This window comes from Acomys russatus, chromosome 18, assembly GCF_903995435.1.
Source record: "Acomys russatus chromosome 18, mAcoRus1.1, whole genome shotgun sequence".
Lineage (NCBI taxonomy): Eukaryota > Metazoa > Chordata > Mammalia > Rodentia > Muridae > Acomys > Acomys russatus.
Window position 1 is genome coordinate 18,957,416 of NC_067154.1, and position 21,367 is coordinate 18,978,782.

The 21,367-nt window shown below is 47.4% G+C and overlaps 1 protein-coding gene across 3 annotated transcripts in view; it reads left to right on the plus strand.

Moving 5' to 3' along the window:
* Tsc22d1 (TSC22 domain family member 1) overlaps window positions 1-19,972 on the plus strand; it is a 101,852-nt gene extending 81,880 nt beyond the window's left edge. The window contains exons 1-3 of one of the 3 annotated variants that reach the window (XM_051160852.1): window positions 16,446-16,515; window positions 17,463-17,511; window positions 18,626-19,972. In XM_051160852.1, coding sequence (XP_051016809.1) covers window positions 17,509-17,511; window positions 18,626-18,883 — 261 coding nt within the window. In that variant the 5' untranslated portion in view covers window positions 16,446-16,515; window positions 17,463-17,508 and the 3' untranslated portion in view covers window positions 18,884-19,972. Of the gene's footprint in view, window positions 1-16,445; window positions 16,516-16,699; window positions 17,050-17,462; window positions 17,512-18,625 lie in introns of those variants that run through there. The other 2 variants (XM_051160851.1, XM_051160849.1) reach the window with 2 other exon arrangements.
* The last annotated feature ends 1,395 nt before the right edge of the window (window positions 19,973-21,367 follow it).

Genomic DNA, 21,367 nt, shown 5'->3' on the forward strand with positions numbered 1-21,367 from the left:
TTCCTGTTGGGCTAGTAGTGTCCAGTTATAAGTGAGAATATGCCATGTCTATCTTTCTGGGTCCTTTAAGTGTTTTTAACACTGTTTCCTAATTTTGTGCATTTGGCATCTTGAGTAGTGTGTGGTGGAGAGGCTCATCTTTGGTCATGTCTATTTAGGATTCTAAATTGCTCTCGGCTGGGATGCACATTTCTTTTTGCAGATTTCAGAAATGCCTTTAATTTTATTGTCTGGACGTCTGCTTCGGTTTGTCTCCCAGCTTGTGGCTCTGTGCCATGGAGTCTCGGAGGCGTCTTCCTGGCCTCATCAGGGTTCTCGGACCTTGCGCTCCTGCCCGTCTTCGTTGTTGATGAATGAGTGCCGTCCGGACTCATTCTCCTCCTCCAGGTCTTTTCTGTTGGTTCTTATTGGATTTATTGAGCTTTTCATTCCACCATTTCTTTTTCTGTCCCTCAGAATGCCTGTTATTTAGCTGAGTTTGTTTCATTTTGCTGACTTTTTAACTCCATACACTGCTGTTTTTTTCTCGTTTGTTCTGCTATTTTACTTGATTCATCTCATTTATTCCTCATTTTTACAAATAAAATCTAGAGATCTCTGACCTCATACATTTCACCCATTTCTGTGTCTCTGGAGTCGGAGGTTAGCTGCCTTAGAGGACTCGCGTTTCTGTGCCTCTTTGTGCCGTGTGAGCTCCTGTTGTGTGGTTTGTACATCTGCTAGTACAGATAACATTCCGTGTTGTTTGGGGCTCTTCCTATGAACCGTTTACTCTTGAGAGTGAATTCCCAGTGCCACCTAGAGAGGAGCAAACAGGCTGCTGTAATGGCACCAAACTGAGCAAGATAGAGTGTTCTGGGGAGCGATTACAAGCCACTAATCATTACCAATGGCTATAGAACAGAAGGGCACAAAACCAACACAGACGGGGCTGTGAAGGTAGAAAAATGTCCAGGGTAACCAGATTGATGATGACCGTGAGTGAAAAAGAAGTGCAGTAAAGAAAGGGAGGCGGGAAGGGGGGGGAAGAGAAGACCCTGTGAAGGGGAAAAGACAAACAGGCTAGAAAACTAAGATCGCCTAACAGTGGGAAAACGCAGAAGCAAAATTAGAGAGACTAAAAAGTAAAACAGTGAAGCTTTTGTACCAAAATCAGTAAAGGGAGCCCTGTGTGATGGGGAGAAGGGTTAGCGTTCGTGTGGAGACAAAGGTTGGAAATTGGAGGCTTGCAGGTGCGTGCAGTGGGTGGGGAAGAGGCACAGGTGACCGTGAGGATTTTTTTTCTTTCCTGAGTCATGCTGGTGCAGAGCCTGCACTGGGCTTGTAGCGCCCATCAGAACTACTTTCACTTTTGAAGCTTCCCTCCTCTGCTTGTGGGGGCCTCTGCTAGTCTCCCTTCGCTTTGTTGTATTCGGGCTGGGCAGGACAGTACCCCCGCCCCAGTTCCTACCCCCTGTTGTGGCAAGTTGTAGCTTTGAGGTATCTCCCAAGTGTGAAGGGAATGGGAGAGACAAGCAAGGCAACGGGATCTGCACGCTGATAGACCTGCCTTTGTAAGTCTTGAAAGTTAAAGCAGCATTCTTAGCCCCTAATCTGTGCCTCTGCGTCAGGAATTCGCAGCAGGTGGGCGGTTCAGGGGTGAACTGCCTGCTTCCCTCAGGCACAGGACTGTCCAGCCCCAGAGCTGTTGTTGTCCATTGGTCCTTTCTGCTCTCATGTAAGGATGGTGAGGCTGCCTTTCCCTGGAGATATCACCGCCTGTGCCAAGCCTTCTCACTGCCACAGCTGCCCTCCGGGCTGTCACTTCTGCTGTGCGGCTTGAATTCAGGGTCCCTGACTTGTGATTGCTTTTCTTCTTGGGCCCCAGGGAGGTCCTGCTAACCTTTGCTTCTCAAGATGGGCCCTGGCAGAGCCCTCTGATCACAGAGTAGCAACATGAGATGCCTGTCCACTGCTGACTGTCAGGACAGAGGCAACTGCCTCACCAATGCCTCAACGGGACTTGGAGTTTCAGAGAACTGCTGTGCATAGGGCCTTTTTGATTTTCAGAGCCCCAGGTGGCTCCTGTGGGTAGAACCCTTCCCTATGTACGGCTGGCTTACCTACCGGCCCGGAGCTGCAGTTGGAGGCTGTTTGGCCTGGCTCCACATTGAAATTACCTGGGAACGCGACTCCACACCAGTCTCTGAAATTGGCAAATGAGGCAGCCATGAGCATCTGTCTTCCACAAAAGCCTCCTGCTTGATTCCACAGTTCAGCCAAAGTTGAGAACCACCAAGTTGGCTGTACCCCTGCCGTAGCCCTCCACACCGAGTCTCATTAGACAAGAGACTGCGTCTCTGAGTTAAGGGACCAGAACTTCCTGCCAAGTCTGCCAAGGTCTTGTGCGTGGGGAAGGCAGGAGCTCATGACAAAGGCTTTAGGGTAAGGAGAACGCTCACTTACACCTACGTGGTTCGGGGAGATGATCCCTGTGTTCCTGTCTTGGTGCTGTAGTCTGTTGGGTGTTACTGTTCACACTATAAAAACAAGGCAGCGGAGGCACAAAACTGAGTAGAGACCAACCACTCTTGAGAGAAGCTTTGTAACCAGAGCACTGGGCAAACAAAAAGCCAGCACCAGCTCAGAATGGCTGCAGGCTCTGGTGGTTGGTATAAAAAACACACAAAAGGGGAGAGTGAAATGCCAGGGGTATTGTCGTCATGGGGTGGAGGCGGCAGGTGGTCCTGAGATTGTACAGAGGCGAGTGGGGCTCCAAGCCAGCAGGCTGAGGTGAGGCTGCGGAGGCGGCAGCGGGCCCTGGCAGGGACTCCGTGTGGCGGAGCTTGCTTTTAAGTGTGGTTGGACTTGTGCTGCACGATACCCTGGCCTGTGTTGGGAAAGGAAAGGCCCTGACAGCGTTTCTAAAACTCTTGACACTTTCAGCCCCCATGCTGAAGAGATTTTTATGTGGCCTTGGGTATGGTCGTGTAAAATTCCTGGTGTCCTCTAATCAAAAGCCACACGTCAGAGTGGCTGTTACAAAATGCCATCCCAAGAGGACAGTCTCCTCATAGTAAGATTCAGCAGTAATTTGATGGTGTTTTGCACCGCCCCAGCTCCAAGGCTTAGGATGGTCGCTTCCACGTTAAACTCAGAGCCTGGTGCAGCCAGCACAGCACTGCAGCTCCGCTCTTCTGCTTAGACGATGGAGCAGATGGTCAACTTTAGTTTTGTTTTACAGTTAGGGTTCAGAATAATTCAGATGAGAGCAGACTAAAATATTGCTAAGTGATCTCTCCCTTCCTCCCCCCTTCCTCCCCCCTTCCTCCCCCACCCCCCCCCACACCCTGCACCCCCTCGTCATGTATCTCAGGCTGGCCTTGAGTTCACTATGTTGCCCAGGCTGGTTTCAACTTTTAATGGCTACCCTCCTGTTTCAGCCTCCTGAGTACTGAGGTTAAAGGTGTGTGTTGGCTGCCATGTCTGCTTAAAAGATCTCTGATATAAATGTTTAAATTTCTAAGTGCAGCTAAAATTATGCTTTACCTTACAACATTGCACTTTTCTCAGATAAACAGGTGCATTTCATTTCTAGGAGCATTCACCAGCTGGATGAATCTGACATTGTATTCTTTCCCTTCTTACTTTCCTCTCTTTAGGTTTTAGGAGTGGTGTTTGTGGTACGTGTGTGTGTGTGTACACGTGAAAGCATGCTCTTTGAGGGACCTCTAGATTTCATGTGCTCCTTTTGACGTGGACATAGGACCTGTATCAAGAACTTTACACAATCATGTAGGTGAATGCCCCAAGTGTACCACCCAAGTGTACTGCGTAGATGCGAATAGTGAGCTCGTCTTGATATTGCATGCGGTTCGCGTTGTGTAGCACTTTGTTTATTGTCATGGTCAACCATGCGGATGGTCATTGCGGTAGAGGGTCAGTCTAACCAAAGGTCATGAGGGCCAGTATTGTGTCGTGAATGTCTGTTATGAAATGAACCCAATGGAGGCCTCGGAAGCTTTTTAGAGGCATGTAACTGCTTTCCTTAGCTAACTTCCGTATCACGGGTGGGAGCTCTGGCCTTTTTCTTAGCTCTCTTTCACCCTATAGCTGAAGGTTATGAAAACTATGAATCAGGGCTGGAAAGATGGTTCACTGGTTAAGAGCACTGACTACTCTTCCAGAGGTCCTGAGTTCAATTCTCAGCAACCACAAGGTAGCTCACAACCATTTATAATGAGATCTGGTGCATACTGTCTACATAATTAAAAAAAAAACAAAAAACAAAAAAACCTATGAATCAGCCACCACTAGCTCGAACAGAATCATGATCGGCAATCTGTAGTCTTTCTGTAGATAATTATTTTTCTGATGGTGGAAAAGGCTACTTCAGATTGATGTCTTTATTCACGGCCATCTACCTGTCAGTCCTAGTCTACGTGTTCTCTCCAGTGCCTCTGTTTCTCAGTCAGCCGTCCTCTCGCTCACCTGACCGCTTGCAAAGGCTTCCATTTGATTGTTTGCCACACCCTCACCCCTGAAAACTGTCAGAATTGATAGTTTTACCGTGTTTGTTTGTTTGTTTTCTTTATGTAGTTAGAGCTGGGCTCTTTTTCACTTCAGTAGTGTGCAGGTGGAAACAGACGCACGTGTTGGTCGGAAGTAGTCTTTAACGGCTCCTTAACCATGTGAACTCCTGATAAGAGCTACATGGCTTCATGAAATTATCTAAGTCAAGACTTAGCAAACCTTAGCTGCCCCCATGTGGCTAGTGCATATGCTTGAGGCAGATGGTTCTTCAATTGGGAAACATTACTTGTACTTAGGGACAGGAAAAGGCTTTTTGGAAGAAGTACCCCAAATGATTCTCGAAGAGGCTAGTCTAGACTATCAGGAGGTCTATTACAGGTGCATTGATATCTAATATTAATTCATATGATTATTAAAACCATAGTTATTAGTTAACTCACTGTCGTATCAATAAAACACACACCTGTTAGACTTTTAGTCGCCTTAAAGCACTGGGGAAGGCAGATAGAAACCTTCTGAGCTACCTTGTTATCTCCCAGCTCACAGCCCCATGCTGTTTGCTTTAGTCATTCCAACCTGGGCTACTTCCATCAAAAACTCTCCTATCGACTTCACTTGCGCATGCTCTCCATCTGGGCTGCCGCTCTCCATCTCTCAGTCCTCAAAGCAGGCCCCTCTCAGCCACGTGGTTCTAGTTCACTCAGCCCATGGCAGCTCTGCTTCTCCTTCCTCTCTTGCCTCTCTCTCTCCTCCTCCTCTTCCATGATCCTTCTCTCCTCCAAGCCTGCGAACCATACCACTGCCTACCTCTTTTCTGCCCAGCCCCGGCATAGGTGTGTTAGTGGCCAATCTGGCATGATTTTGGAGGCAAGGTTACACAGCAGTATATGTGAGCACGTGCACAGAGAACAGTAAAGATCTCAGGGGGGGGGACAAGCAATTGATGAAATACAAAGCACCAGACCGTGCCGCAACAGAGGTCTGTAATACTGAGGTCTATAATACCCATTGCTATTAAGAGCACACAGGAATTCCTAAGTACCTTGTGATGCCGGCCGCACGTCCCTCTGTTAAAAGAAGGGGCAGTCCTTGGATTATCCAGATCAAAGAGCAAAAGGAAGCCTGCGTACCATGCATTGGTTCCTGCCCATTCTCACGATGCCTTTGTTGCGAGGTCCCTGAGCATGAGCAGCCTATGTCCTTAGCTGTTCTGTGTGAAAAGTCTTCTATGGTAGACTCATTCCTTTCCAGACTGTGCTCAAGAGTTCTTCCTTGAAGACTAAATCCCTGTCCTCTGATCTGGATTATCCCAGCTCCATGCTGTGTCTCTCCAGTGCTGAGTCACACACCACCGTTTGTATCTGTTGGCCAGGGTTACTTTTCAACCCCGGAGCAGTGTGAGTCCCATCTGCAGAGTTCTGTCCGTTTTTGTTCCTGTTGAGTTGTGGGGATGAGGTGATGTGTGTAGAACCAGTCTACTGAGAGGCCTCAGCATCTGGGGGGCACGACTATGCGGCAGATATTCTGATGATAACCACACACTGTCTTTGGGGAGCCCCTCCCCTTGGCAGTAGAATCAGGCTGCTTCAAGTCTGTTTACTTCTGTAAGGCTTCTGATTCTGTTCGTTATTTTAACAGCTCTATTTTGCCCCTTAAGACACTCACAGAAGCATAAAACTTCTTAGCGTCATGGATGCACAGCTCTCCTTGAGGCCAGCACAGGCTGTGCTTGTGTCCAGATGTTTGGGACAGAGCAAGCAGGACCTACCTGCCCTTGTCCCTCCTGACATGGCCTCTAGCACTTCCAGGAAGCCCTTGGTGACCTTGTAGTCCCATCACAGTGGGTCACACTTGTTTTCTTGGGGCACAGGTCCCATAGACAAGGCCAGGCTGAGCCCCAGGGAGCTCCATGAGGTGGTTTCTGCTGCACTGTTCTGTATCACTCCGGGGGTGGGGGGGGGGGTGTTTACTTTGTCTCAGGTCATTCATGGTCTGATTTCTTCTGAGAACTCCTGCTGATTGGGCCTGTTGAATGGCTCTTTCTCAGTGGTGGCAGGCTTCTTTACCAGCCTGTCAAACCATTTCCATCACTTCTCAATAGGTTTTGGCCATTTTAATTGTCAATTAGTGTTTTCAAAAAGCAGCGACTCAGTTCTTGTCGTTGCAAAATGCTCTCTTTAGAAGGAGGCTGCAGCGAAGCACCCCTCATCTACTGTTCCCCGTAGAGGAAAAGAACCATCTGGATCCTGGGCCCAGTGGGCCCTATTTGGCTCTTGCACTTCCCTCCGCCGTCTCCTCAGGTAGTGCCAGCTAGCATGCAGGTGGCAGGGGAGAGCGGAGGTGGGGCATGCCTGTGCCATGTCACAACATTCTCTGCATTGTTGATTGGGACGGTGTCTGTCTGCCTCTGCCTGACGGACTGGCCATTCACTTGTTAGGGGCTCTCTCACAGGACACATTTGGGGGCTTCCTGAAGAACCCTTGGGCCACTAGGCATTGTAAATTTGACTTGTCTCTTTCTTCCTTGCCCTCCACTGTTGGGTCATCTCTATCACTTTGGTCTCCTTGTTCAAAAGGCTACTGTCCTATGCCAGGATCTTGGGGGGAGGGGGAATGGCTTATACCTCGCCACCTTCTGTCAGACCCCTAGAAGGCTCGGGTGTCTGACAAATGGCTGCCCTTGTGCTACTCAACTCAGCTCTGCTGTCTGTTTCTCATGTAGAGCCCTGAGGTGATTTCACCCATAAATAGAGGTATTTTTGCCACCTGACGGCTTCAAACATTTTTCTTATGCCTACTCTCTCCTGAGTTGCAGGCCTTATTTCCCAGTGGCTGCTGGGTCCAGCCAATCGCCATCGTTTTCCAAAACCAGTTTCTTTCACCAGTTGTAGCATCTGATCAGTTAACAATGACATCACCTTCCACACATTTCCACACCCTGGGAAGCAGAGAGTCGTTTATCGCCCCTCCCTTTGTAGTCTTTCTTCGTTTCTACCTCTTCTCCTGGAGACTTGTGCATCAATGACCTTACTGAAATACACACCACAGCTGCCAGGAATCCCCGGCTCCCTTTAGCCTGCCTAGCCCCGGCTTGTTTCAAGCCCTCTGCCACAGCCTCCATCTTTCTACTGTGCGGCCCCCCTCTCAGCTCCTGAGAGGCATAGAGGCTTGGCATGGCCGCTTGGAGACCCAGGCATTTGCCTGGTCATTCCTCTCTCACAGATGTTCTCCCCTTGTACCACGTAAATTCCTTGTTTTTCAAGGTCCAGAGGGGATCTTCCGCTCTCAGAGACGCCCCTTAGCTTCTTTCTCTGAACCATCATCATGTATTTGTATTCTTATGAGACCACACACACTCACACACACACTCACACATACACTCACACGTACACACACTCACACGTACACACACTCACACGTACACACTCACACGTACACACACTCACACACACTCACACGTACACACACTCACACTCACACACACTCACACATACACACACTCACACACACACACACATCCCCTCTGGAGTCACTGAAGTGGGGACTCTGACTCATTCATCTTTATAACTTTACTTCCTGGCCTTTCACAGTTCTTGTTTAATAAGGATGAATAAATAAATGAAAGAGTACCCAAAGAGAATTTTTAAAAATTTTAGTTTGTATCCTGCTAGTCAAAATGTATTATTAGTCCTTTAAAAAAAAAAAAGTTAGCACATTTTATTTTCAAAATCATTTTGTGTGTGTGTGTGTGTGTGTGTGTGGTGTGTGTGTGTGTGTGATTATGTGAGTGAGTGCGTGCATGTGTGGAAATCAGAGGTCAGCTTTACAGAGTGAGTTCTCTCCTTTCATCCTCACATGGTCAGGCCTGCATTGTGTGGTGGTGAGCGCCCTGACTGCTGAATCACCCCGCCAGCACCGGCAGCGAGTGTGAGTGTTGAAAGTGAGCTCCCTCTTCATGGCCAGTGCTGTTGTCCCCTGTCCCTTACTGAATTGTCACTAGTGGAGACGATAACAAGGTCAGGATCACATACAGACGATGCTTAAGGAGAGTGGAGGGCACTCTGCTGTGCACCAGGATCCACAGGAGTGCTTGGATACCACAAGGCTTATCACGGGGAGCCGCTCCCACAGCTGGTCTTCCTTTGCTCCTGGTCACCACCTTAGAGACAAAGTGTCATTCCCTCTGGGCCTATTGAACTCCCCCAGACCTCTCTCACAGTTCTCTCCAAAGGAGGACCCGTGACATCACCCTTTGAATATCTTTCTTGGGCATGGCTGCACTGTAATGCGCCAGCCTGCAGCTGCGGTGAGCCTTGCTTGCTGCCAGGACTTTGTCCCAGTGCCGGGAGAGCACCTGCACAGACTGCTGAGCATGCTGCCAGTGGGACTGACTGAAATCTGTGACCAGCATGCCCTGCATCCAAATGGAAGGCTGGGAAGGTCAGCCACCTCTCCAGACTGGACACCATGGCACCAGCCTGTAGGCTCGGGTGCCACATTTGGGCTGTGGGGTGGGTTGCCAGTCTCCTGTAAGGAGGGTGGGTCTAGATGACTGCTGAGGTTCTCCTGAGCTGGACAGTGGCCCTCCATCTTCTGCTCTCTCTGCCATGCCAGCTCTGTTGCCCATCGCTTTAGATCTCTGTCCATGCCTCTGGACTTTTGGTCTACACTTCTAATGCATAATATGCTGAGAAGCCGTTTCTGTGGCCGTCCTCCAGGTGCATGGCTAAGTCTGGACACACAATGCCTTTAGCCTCCATTTCTAAACCTGCAGAATAAGTCTATCAAAGGTAAACGGTCCCTAAAGCCAGTTTTCCCTCTAAAATTTTGGCTGCCTCATAGAGTGACCCCCAGGTGAAGCTCCACAGCCAGTGTCCAGAGAGGCCATCGCACAGGCACATGTCCTTTGTCAAAGCAGGAAAGTTCACTGAACACTTGAGGGTAACACTGTGCTACCTTTCCAATGCACTGACTCACCTGAGTCCATACTGCTGTGACAGTCGGAGGCTGGGTACCACCCTCGAGTTTATCTCCACCTTTGTAAATAAAACAGTTCTGTTGAGTTTGTCCATCTTAAGGTCACCACACCACAGGACTGACTGTCACGGCCCCTGCAGTGCTTCCCACTGTTACCCTCAGGAATTTATCATGAAATGTTAGGTTGAAGTGGCTATTTTTAAGGTGTAAGAGAAGCTCAAATCATCTATTTCCACGGCTGCATAAAAAGCAAAGAAGAACTAGTGTTCATTTTTGATAGGCGATGTGCATGAAATCCTTGAAATAGAACCGTAATCAGGACAACTTTTCGCTTCAGATGTTTCTTATGGAATGTCATTTCGCTTCTAAATCTGGGGTGCCATTTTCATCTGTGGCTCCTGATTTTTCATAATCTACCACCATTTAGCAGAGAGGTGTTTATGAAGAAACTTGGCTTCGGAATGATCCTTCTCATGGAGCATGGGTGGGGGAAGGGAGGCGGGGGCAGTTAACCCTTTGAATACTATTACCTCGAGGCTTTGAGGGTGCTCCCACTTACAGGCATCCTTTGAATGGAGTCCTCTTACTACCTTCCCTCCCCTCCCGCAAAGCTCCTGCAGCTTTGGAGCTGTCTTCCATCCCTGCTGTTTTGCCTTCCCTGGGATGGCATATAAATGGGGCCCTGTGCTTTGCAGCCTTTCCCATTTGGCCTCTTGCACTCACTGCATCCTATCTGAGATTCACTCATGCTGTTAGTGGTAGCTCGTGTCTCTTTACTACTGAGTGAACCCCATTAGATTAGCTGGGATGTGGTTATCTGTCTTGCAATTGAGTGACAGTTACAGTGCTTATGACAAAGCCCCTCTGAGCGTGCACATACAGATTTGAATTCGTAATCTGAGCTGGGATCACTGGCCTTGATGGGACGTGTGTTCAAGGCAGTTGGGCCATTATACATTCCCACTGCCGGTAATGGTCCATTGCCCGCCTGACTGGTGCCTGCCGGCGCTTTCAGGTCAAAGACTGAGGTTTGGTTTTTAACCATGCTGTTTTTATTTCTATTTATTTATTCATTTGGTTTTTCGAGACAGGGTTTCTCTGCGTAGCCTTGGCTGTCCTGGACTCACTTTGTAGACCAGGCTGGCCTCGAACTCACAGACATCCACCTGCCTCTGCCTCCTGAGTGCTGGGATTAAAGGCGTGCGCCACCACTTCCGGCCTTACGCTGTTTTTATACAGGTGTGTTGTATAACGGTTAGCTCACAGCTTTGGTTCGTTTTTGTTGTAATTGATGGGGCTTAGTATTTTTCCATTTGTTTAACGTATATAGGATATAATACGTATAAGCTAATATAGCAATATAAATGCATATCTTTGTCTGCCCATTTCTTTACTGGCTGCTGAGTTCTGAGTTCCTGACACCTTTTAAGTTGCTTCCAATATTCTTTTAGCACCAACTCCAGAGACCAAACTCTGAATCAGTAGCAGCCTAGTTGCTGACTTTCTTTTTCCTTCATGGATTGTGATTTTAGAGTCATGTCTAGAAAGTATTTGCTAACCCAAAGAGTATATGATTTCTCCATGGTTTTCTTACAGAAGGTGTCTAGTTCAGGGTTTTACCTTTACGGTACGGTGTGTTTGTGGCCAATGTTTCATCTGTATGAGGAATTGTTCAAGGTGGGGTTTTTTTCTTCTTTTTTTTCTTTTTCTGCACTTTAATTCTGACTTCATCCAATTGGCCCAGGACCATAGGAGACTTTATTGAAAAGTTACCATTTATTCTCAAATGTTTACATTGGTGTGAAAAATCAATTTGCCATTATATATTGATCTATTTCTGACTTTTTCTTTCATGACATAAATATATTGCTGGGACTGTCTGCTGCCTGGTATTGTTCCCAAGTAGAAGGCAAGCAGGAGGCTGCTGTCCCTCTGTTTGACCGGGTTGTTCTCTGTGGCCCTTTCTTGCCTGGGGGCTTATGTGGCTACTCTTCGGATCGGTGGGCTGTTGTTGTAATAAAGTTAGGGGAAAGGAACCATTATTTTCTACCATAGTTCTCCTTCTTGGCATTACTGACATTGTCCCCCCTACTCTGAGCGCCTCCTGCTATGGCCACTGCTCCCTCCCCTCCTCTCTCTATATCCTAACAGCCTTTTCTCTGTGGCGCACTTTGCATAGTGTCTGTTGTTGATGCAGCACTAACCCTTCTGCCGTCAGACCTGCTGCCGTCTCCCCAGCTGGTATATTTTTCTTCTCAAATATTGTAGTTTTCATTTTAACTTAATCTGACTTTTCATTGGGTTTTTATACCTGTCTTTAATATGCTAATTCCTTTGCCTACCTTTGAACATACAAAGAACACGTCACTCTACTGTCCTTGTCTACAGGCTCTGCCACCTTTGCCGCACGTAGGTAATTTAAATGATTTTTCTTGTATTGTGCGTCGTGTCTTCTTGTTTGTATATCTGCTGCTTTTTATCAAATGCCGGGCATGGTGAGTAACTGATGTTAGGCTTGCTTTTAGGCAGTTTTACACACACACACACACACACAGGCACACAGGCACACACACACAGAGACATACAGGCACACACACACATTCACACATGCACAGACATACAGGCACACACATAGATTCACACACAGAGAGAGGCATACAGGCACACACACATTCATACATGCACAGACACACACATTCACACATGCACAGACATACAGGCACACACACACACATTCACACACACATGGGTGCACGCCCACTCCATGGTGTGCCAGTGTCCTTCTAAGCATTCGCTGTTCCAGATTTAGATGTTTTCACTTGGGCTTCCGTAGCCCTCATTAGTCAAGACCCGCCGTGATTCTTGCTGCTGCTGTCCTGTTCTTTGGCTGCAGCAGGGTCAAGGCTTGGGTACTTTTCATGGATGCTTTATTGGTAGGGAGTCAGTACACTTGTGTTCGGTGTCCCTGTGTTTGCATTCTTCCCTTTTACCTCAATACAAGATTTCATTTTAAATCCAGGCTGAATATGAATGTGAAAATAATTACTATTTCCCCCTTAAGATCCCGCATCTGTTTCTTGAGTGCAGGTACTTTAATGTTTCTTTTCTTTACCTCCATATTTCTCTGTGAGATTTCTTTTGCTCTTTTTGATTTTTCAATTTTGAGTTATTAAATGAGCAATTTATGATAAATGTAGCTGCAATTTAGCTCTTTTAAGCTATTCACACACAAGAAATATCCTACCACCTTCTCAGTAAATGTCATGTTTGTTTGTTTTTTGTTTTTTAATCTCTAACATAATGGCTGTGTAGATTGGGGGAGGTGTGTAGGCTGGCTCCATGGGAGTTACCGTGTACCTACAGAGCCACAGCTGCCCAACTCTGCAAGCCTGGGTTATTCGCCCTACTTCTGCTCCTGCCCCTCCACCAGCAGGCCACCCAGGCACCAAGCAGCTGCTGTGTAGGCCTGCTGTGGGGGAGGGAGGGAGGGCGGCTTTCTTGAGGTCACAGCCTTCTGGCCTGTCAATCCCCTTTCCCGGGGTCTGACCTTTGGCTCTGGCTGTGGTATCTCCCGCCCACTGTTTTTCTTGATTTCAGTCTCCACCATATTGTATAAAATATCTAAAAATGTTATTCTAGCTTTGCGCTGAAAGAGATAATTTGGCCACGTGGGGACTCCAGTCACTGAAGGCCTTTTCTCTCAGAACTGTAAAGACCTTTGTCTCTGTGGTCTTGTGCTAACTGTACGAAACCGTTTCCGCTGATGTCGCTTTTCTGTCTGTGACTTGCCTTTTCTATCTGGCCCTTTGGCTGTGCTCCTTCATCCCTGCCTTCATGTGTTTTGTGATGGTGAACTTGGGTGGTTTGTTTCGATGTTTTGTTTGTTTGCTTTTACTGTAGCGGGCATTTGCTCATCTCATTTCGTCAGGAGACTTGTGCATTTCTATTTCTTGCAATATTCTGCTTTAAGGTAAGATGGTACACGGTACTATTTAACACTGTTTTCATATATTTCTATATCCACGTAATAATGTGGGCTAGTTTAAGGTGGCTGCTAGCATGCATTATTTCCCACGTTCTCAGCACCCGCTCTTCGCTTCTTTAAAGGGAACTCCTTATACTCGCTAACTGAAGCTGCCACGCTAGTCAGTTGGTCTTGACTTGCTCCTCCGCTCTGAGATTGTGGATCCTTTGGCTAGCATCCTTTCATTCACCTCTTGTTCGTCCATCACCCTCACCTTGGTAACCACTGTTTGGCCCTCTACTTCGGTGATGCCACCTTCTCCAGCTGTGAGACCATGCTGCATCTGTCTTTGGCTGCCTGAACCATTTAAGTTCAACTGTGGTTCCATCCATGTTGTGGCCATTACAGGGTGTTGTCTGTAATGGCCAAGTGGTACCTTCGCTTCTGTTCCCCTCTCCAAGTCTGTATCCGTGTATGTGTTTAATCACGTCTTCGTCGGCTGTGCAATCTATGGTTTTCTTACATTTGCTCTTCTACTTCTGGTTCCTAGGAACCTGGGGAAATGAGGTAGGTGACTGGGGGTCCCTAGGCGAGCATTTTTACAAGGTGCACACCGTGCCTGTTTCCCTGGCAGTCCCTGTAGCTTCACCAGGAGTCTGGATGGGGAAAGAGGTTGTTCTAAGTGAGTCTCTGCCTCAGTTGGTTACCTGGGACCTCAGAGGCCCTGTCCACAGCCAGAGGCAGTGGAAGTGGAACCCATTCAAAGATTCTGCAGACCACAGTAGCAAATTTCAAGTGTCTGTACCTTTCCTGTGTTTAGAGGCCCGATGCCTTTGGGGGTCTCTCCTGAAGAGCTGCTACATTTCCTTTGTACTATCTTGGCAGGCCTGTCACAGTCTCGAACATGGCAGTAGACTCACAAGATACTTGCCTGATAAATAGAAGAACATTTAAGGGGACTTCTGATCCAAAGGTTTAGCCCAAGAAGACAACTTCTGTTTCCTTTGCCTTTGTATAAAATCCAGTTTTAAGGGAATCTAGCACATGTGCATAAGAGCTGAAAAGACTCAGGTTGTTTGTTTGTTTATTTGTTTGTTTTTTGGAGGGGGAGGGAAGGTAATTCTTTGGCCTTTGGTCCAGCCAGTCAGTTTTCCAGAAGTACACACAGACACACACGCACACACACACACACACACTCCTTGCTAGTTATTTAAAGTGGACAGCACTGGAGATCCAAATGGTGCTCAGTAGGGCTGTGGATAGATAGGAACCAGCACCAGTGTAGGTCTTCTATTTATGTTGAAGGTCAACACGAATAAAATCCCATGATCCTGTTATATTCCAGCCAGGAATCTGAACTTCGTTTCTTTATGTGGCCTCAGAGGGTTTCCTTCCTGTGTTTCGCTCCTTTGCATTTACAGTCTTATCTCTGTGTAGTAGCCTTTCCCCTGGCATTGGTGATCGCGTAGAATATTTTAAAAGATACAGATTGATAGAGCTATAAGTTTAACTTTCAAAGTTCAGAAGCTACAAAGAACCTAGTTATCACCCCGCTTAGCACTCATGGACATAGGGACCCTGTGCTTGTTTCATGGGCCATCCTGGCTGTTCGGCCTCACTTACTGTGTGTTCCCTTTTACTGAAAATGGTGCCTTCAAACAGCTCACGTCGTAAACTACAATGCACTAACATTTTATTCAAAGGCAAAGCCCAACAGGAAACATAATAAAAACAATATTGTTTTGTAGTCACACCCATTTTGACACAGAAGAGAATTACTCTTCTTGTGCTGTATTTAATTATATTTGGTGTTTCAGTGACTCAGTTTCCAAGATTGTCTAAGAGACTCTGATGGCAGGTTTAGGAAAGGATGTTCCTCGAGGGAGGAGCCTCATCTTGAGAGATGAAGGGTTCACTTTGCATATGAGTGTAGAGTGTGTATTTATGTTTCATAGTCAATTTTTATTTTGGAATTATTTGTGATGACTACCACTTGCCTGTGGAGTAGGGAGTTTTTTACAGGCAGTTTGGTAGTAGTGATTTCCTGTTTTTATAGTATTCTGCCATTAGAGGGCAGTATTGTAGAGGTTAAAATTTCTTCAGGCAAACTGTATGTAACATGTAATCAAACTTCTAGCTTTAGTTTTATACTATGTTAAATTACAGTCCTCGTTGGTGTACCTTTACAGATATTTAAATTATTAGAGGTAATTTTGCCCCGGGTTAAACTATTTTACATTCTTATTTAATGACCATGAGTTGACGGCGGCGTTAAGCTGTTTGCTGTGACAACAAAGTGTAGTGGGGCTGAGACTGCAGGTCTCTTGACTGGTGAACTGTTTTTAGCCACCACCAGAATCTGTCGACATTTTTACTGGTTCTGGACACACTGCAAATGCGCAGTGGCTACATATAAGGAATTGTGTGCTTTTTTGGGAAACGTCCTTGACAGTATTCCAATCCCTCTGATGAAGAAGACTGGGGATTGAGTCTTGGCAGAATTGCCAGCGCACTTCAAAAACCCTTTGCCTCAGGGACTAGCTGAAAATAGATCTGTTTGGGATTGAACCTGTAGGTTAACCTTTTTTTTAGCTGTAAATAGAAGACATAATTACTGATGCAGTTAGGGTGCTTTGATTTTAAGGCTTACAACTTTGGAGGCATTTGGGGAAGGTTCCTTGCATTTCATCTTGTGGATTCCTTTGACTCTTTTATTTGCCTAGCGAAGAAAATGCAATGCTGTTTTCTACGCGTAAGCGATAAACTTTATATGAAGCTATCGCCCACCGAAAAAGCAAATGTAATATCCCTTTGAATTCATTAACATGAAAAAAAGAATCCCTGTAGCAGGGTTATTATCCTTGCACAAAACAGCCTCCTGTTACTGCTTCTTCTAAGAACCCAATAATTGAAATCGAGACGCTGGCGTTCCTGACTGAGTCTTGGTGGGACTGGGCATGCCCAGTAGCTCGGCCGGGTCTGGTTGCAAATAGCAAGCCTGCCGGGTTCAGCGCCGCCGCGGGGACTGGCTGCTCTGGAGACGGGGTCTGACTCCCTTAGACGTAAGCTTGCGGGCACCGGGTGCTTTCGGGGACCCTGACGCGGGCCCGGAGGAGGTGGCGCCCAGCCCCCCCCCCCCTCCCCGCCGCCGCGGGCACCGGGAGGGACCGCAGCCCGGGAGCGCGCGGGGCGGGCCTATGGCGCGGCCAATCGGCGCGGCGCCTCCCCGCCTATATGTGGCGCTGGGGCCGGGCGGCCTCCTCTAGAGGAGTGGAGCCGGCAGCCGGGTCGGACCGAGTCGCCGCCGAAGCCGGGTCACACCAGCCAGCGCTGCCGTTCTCACACGCCCCGGGCTGCGGACAGCTAGGAGGCTTTATCTAGTTTCTACCGAGCTGCTACTGGAGCTCCCTCCCTCTCGCTATTTCCACGAGGCTTTTTTTTTTTTTTTTTTTTTTTTTTGGCCGCAATTGCATGAAATCCCAATGGTGTAGAGCAGTGGCGATGGATCTAGGAGTTTACCAACTGAGACATTTTTCAATTTCTTTCTTGTCGTCTTTGCTGGGAACTGAAAACGCTTCTGTGAGACTTGACAATAGGTAAATGTCAGCTGGGATAGTTGGCTTAAATTGACTCGGAGTAAACAGACTTGTGGTAATGCCAGGTACAAGATAGCCATGCGAATTCCTTTGTCCATGCCTAGGGTTACTGTGACATAGATGTTGCTTTCTGAAATGGTCAGAGGGTCCTTATTTTCGGAGATCTGGCTCGAAAACAGGCTTTCTCCCATTATGTAATTTAGTCCTTTGTGGCTCACTGAAAAAGGAAAATGCCTGGATATTGGAGAGTGGCTGGTATTTTCTGGAATATGAGGCATTTTGTAGTGTTAAAAAATACTCAAAACATGATTGTAGTAACGTCATTTGAGTTCAGAGATCTATCCTTATCCTGGATGCTGAAGATCAATTCCGTTTATCGATGATCTTTTTTTTTTTTTTATCCTCTCTTCCAGCTCTGGTGCAAGTGTGGTAGCTATCGACAACAAAATCGAGCAAGCTATGGTATGTACTGATTAAAAATTAGTTGTACTCAATGTGGGCACAGCACAAAACCCGAGATGTCTCGGAAGGACTAGTGCATCCCTTAGCTAAATCCAGATGGTACTGGTTGCTCTGCTGCATAGGTCAGAAATGCCAGCGCTTGCCCGCTGTGCCCTGCCAGCATGGAGAGAAACCACATACCCCGACGCCTGCCACCGAGGGAGAAGGGCCCCAGGTCCCAGGTCCTGCTCTGGACCCATTTCACGTAATGTCGGGATAAGGAGGCAACAGCGGCCCAGCTTCCTCATTGCTCGTCCTAGGAGCGCTTTCCGTGATGTGGCTTTACTTGGAACCCTAAGATTTTACTGGGGAGCTGAGAGGGAGTTGGGGGTCCCGGCTGAAGGGAGCAGAGGAAGGGGGTCTCTAGACCATATCAGAACCTCTCCCTCGGCTGCACAGAGAAGGAGAATGGGAGAAAAGTTTAGTTTTCTCGGCCTGCGCCTGGATTTCTCCTATTTTTTATTTCCGCCTTGGTCGTTCTTTGTTATTGGAGCAGCGCCTGTGGCTCTTCTCACGGGATTCTCTGCCCACTGTTGCTAGGCAAACTCTGAACCTTTAATTCAGAGCTATAAATAACTCGGGCTCCCATTGGCTACGACGTCTGCCCAGGTTTCTGTGATGTCAGCTTAATCACTGGAGGGGGGCGAGTAGAGGTGGAGGGAAGAAAATGCGGCAACACGCTCTGTAGGAACTGGCTGCAGCCGGTGTGGAGGGAGGGAGGGAGGAGGCCCTCCCTAGGATGGGAGGGCCTGGGGGCGGGGAAGCAGCCACTAGGCCTAGGGCTGGATGGGAATACAGGGCCGGAACGGGTTTGCCATCTTGAATGGGAAAACTGGACTGTAGGCACCATCCTTGCCTAATGTCTGCAGAGAAAGTCTAGAGACTTTTGAAAAGCTCGATCACATTAAACTTTTAAGTATGGCACCGTTGTGGTTATGCGCAGATTCCCACAAGTGTGCTTTAATGCTCTCTGGAGGCGGAGTACAGTCATTGGTTAGGGAAAGCTAAGGACAGTTCAGAACGCCAGAGCCCAGGACCTAGTGAGCTAAATCCTTTCTTTGCCTCTTGCTTTCAGGATCTGGTGAAAAGCCATTTGATGTATGCAGTTAGAGAGGAGGTGGAGGTTCTGAAGGAGCAGATCAAAGAACTAATAGAGAAAAACTCCCAGCTGGAGCAGGAGAATAATCTATTGAAGACACTGGCCAGTCCGGAGCAGCTTGCCCAGTTTCAGGCCCAGCTGCAGACTGGCTCCCCTCCTGCCACCACGCAGCCACAGGGGACCACACAGCCCCCTGCACAGCCAGCGTCCCAGGGCTCAGGATCAACCGCATAGCCTGCTATGCCCCTCCCGACAGAACTGGCTGTTGCTGTCTGAACTGAACAGACCGAAGAAGAGATGTGCTAGCGAGAAACCGCCTCCACAGTCACTCATTTCATTGCTGTCTACGAAAGAGCCGTGAGACTCACACATGCCATTCTCGCTTTTTTCCCCCAGTATTAAGCACTCATATGCTTTTGGCTTGAAGAAATGTACTAGTTGAGTGAATTAAAGGTTAACCAGAGAATGAGCATGGAAAGCGCCCTGTGCAGCTCGGCAGATGTCTGAGGAATGGTTTAATTGATGCCGAGGAGCTGTGTGCCTTTTCAACCCTTCCAAGCCGCCCACCCTGCTTCCGAGAGCCCTGGGGGCTTGCCTACATGGGGCTCAGAAGGTGGGCTGTGCCAGGATTTTTTCGGTCTCCTCTTTTTTCCCTTCAAGGAACTTGAGAGGCCAGAAACAAGACTGCAGTGAGGGGGGCCGGGGGGAATGCAGTCATTTTACAAACCGACAACTGTCACCAAAGTTTATAAACCACAGTAGTACTGTCCCTCTTTTCTGAAATATCAGAAGACACAAAGCTATTAGTGGCAAAACGGTGACAGGTAGCTGGGACCTAGGCTATCTTATTATGAAGGTTGTTTTGCTTATTGTATATTTGTGTATGTAGTGTAACGAATTTGTACAATAGAGGACCGTAACTACTGTTTAGGTTGTACAGATTGGGATTTAGATGTTACATTGGCTGTCTGAAAAGGTGTGGCCTGTCCTTCAAAGAGAGAACTACTTAAAAACTGCTTCATGGCAAAAACCACACCTGAAGAAAATTTTAAAAATTTGGCACAGTTAGTTACTTCGTGTAATGTGAAATCTAGCTGCTGAATCTTGCAAAGTCAATTCCCAGCTCACTGATGAACAGATCTCGGTTGAGCTGGTTGACTACTTGGAGGAAACGGTCAGTTGCTAGGGAGATAGGGGTTTCTGCATATCAGCTGTATAGTTGGATGCATACGCTTCTGTGCATGTTCTGTACACAGTTACCACTGTATTTCACTGTTGTACTCGTCACCTTTCAATAAAGCATATAAAATGTTGATAAACAAATGTCTCCACGCGCCCGTGTTAATACTAACTGCCATTAGACAAACAGCAGTTTGGCTAGTAAAATCTGGACAAGTGGAAGTGTTGGAGCACCAGTGGCTTGACTGTACAAGTGAGAGAAATTGGATGCTTAGAGCCATTGCATTATCTGAGGGGCTGGCCACATTGTGACAAAGTCACTTCACCCTTCAGTTTCCCTACTTAAAATTCTAAGGGCTTCTGTAGAGCTTAATGGTCTGTGGCTACCCAAGGGGGAGAAAGAGGGCTAGATCCTATGTGTATTTACAGTCAGGATCAAAGGTAGAAGTGATAAGTTGGCTTCCACATTGAGAACTCTGCTCCTGTGTTTTTAGACACGGTTCTGGGGGTTGAATGATTGTTATTAGGCATGAGGTAGGTAGGACCTGGTACTGAAGTCCCTTCTGAGTGATCCTATAAATGGAGGTAGCAGGGTCCTTGAGACAACAGGGTGGGCTGGGCTTTGTCCCCAGCCCCAGGACCTCAGCCACAGCTCTTTAACCTGACAGGAATTGGGTCGCACTCACTCTCTGAGGCTTAACCTGAGTCCTGCATTCTCTAAGGTAGAGGAGCTGGGGGCGGAGAGAGTCAGGGAGCATGACACACATCAGGGCTCACTGAGAAGAATGGTTTACCAGCTGGAAGAGTAAAGCGTCGCTCACTGTAAGCTGGCGGCAGTGGCCAGAGAGAGGTCTGGGGACTGGCAGGTACCTGAATGCCTCCATCGTTCCTGGAGCTACATCACTGACGTCAAAGGGTGCTTAAGTAGTAACTGCAGCCCTCTTCTAAAGGAAACCAGACAGTGGCCTTTCTAATGTAATTGTGCAGAATTTGAAGTCTCCATCTTTGTTTCATTAAATACTACTAAATCAAAACTCCCACAAAATTGTGGTATCTTGACAATGATATGTGAAATAATAATCACAAATACCCAAAGATGTTTTCATGCCCTTCTCTCACCTTTGTAAAGTTGGGACAGTTTCCCTGCTCTGCTCTGCTAGCTGCTATCTAACCATTTTTAAAGGTGATTTTTAAGGACATTTTACTACTTGCTTCGAAACTTCACTAGGCCTCCTTGGCCTATAGGTTACTGTACAATTGGTTGTATCACACATCATGTTTCCATGGGACAGGAATAAATTCCTGCAATGTTGTATGAGCACTTGGTGTTGTGACGTACCCTCAGCAGGATAGACTGCTGCATGGTGCAGGAGAGACAGACGGATTTTACCTGATTTTAATGAGTGCTTGCTTTCTGTTTCAAATTAACAATGTTTAGAATTCAGGAGCTGTGCTTTTTGAGTTTTGCATCCTTTAAAAGCAACATTTTACTTTTTCATTTTGTGATGAATACAGAACGCCAGAATCAGGTTTAAATTT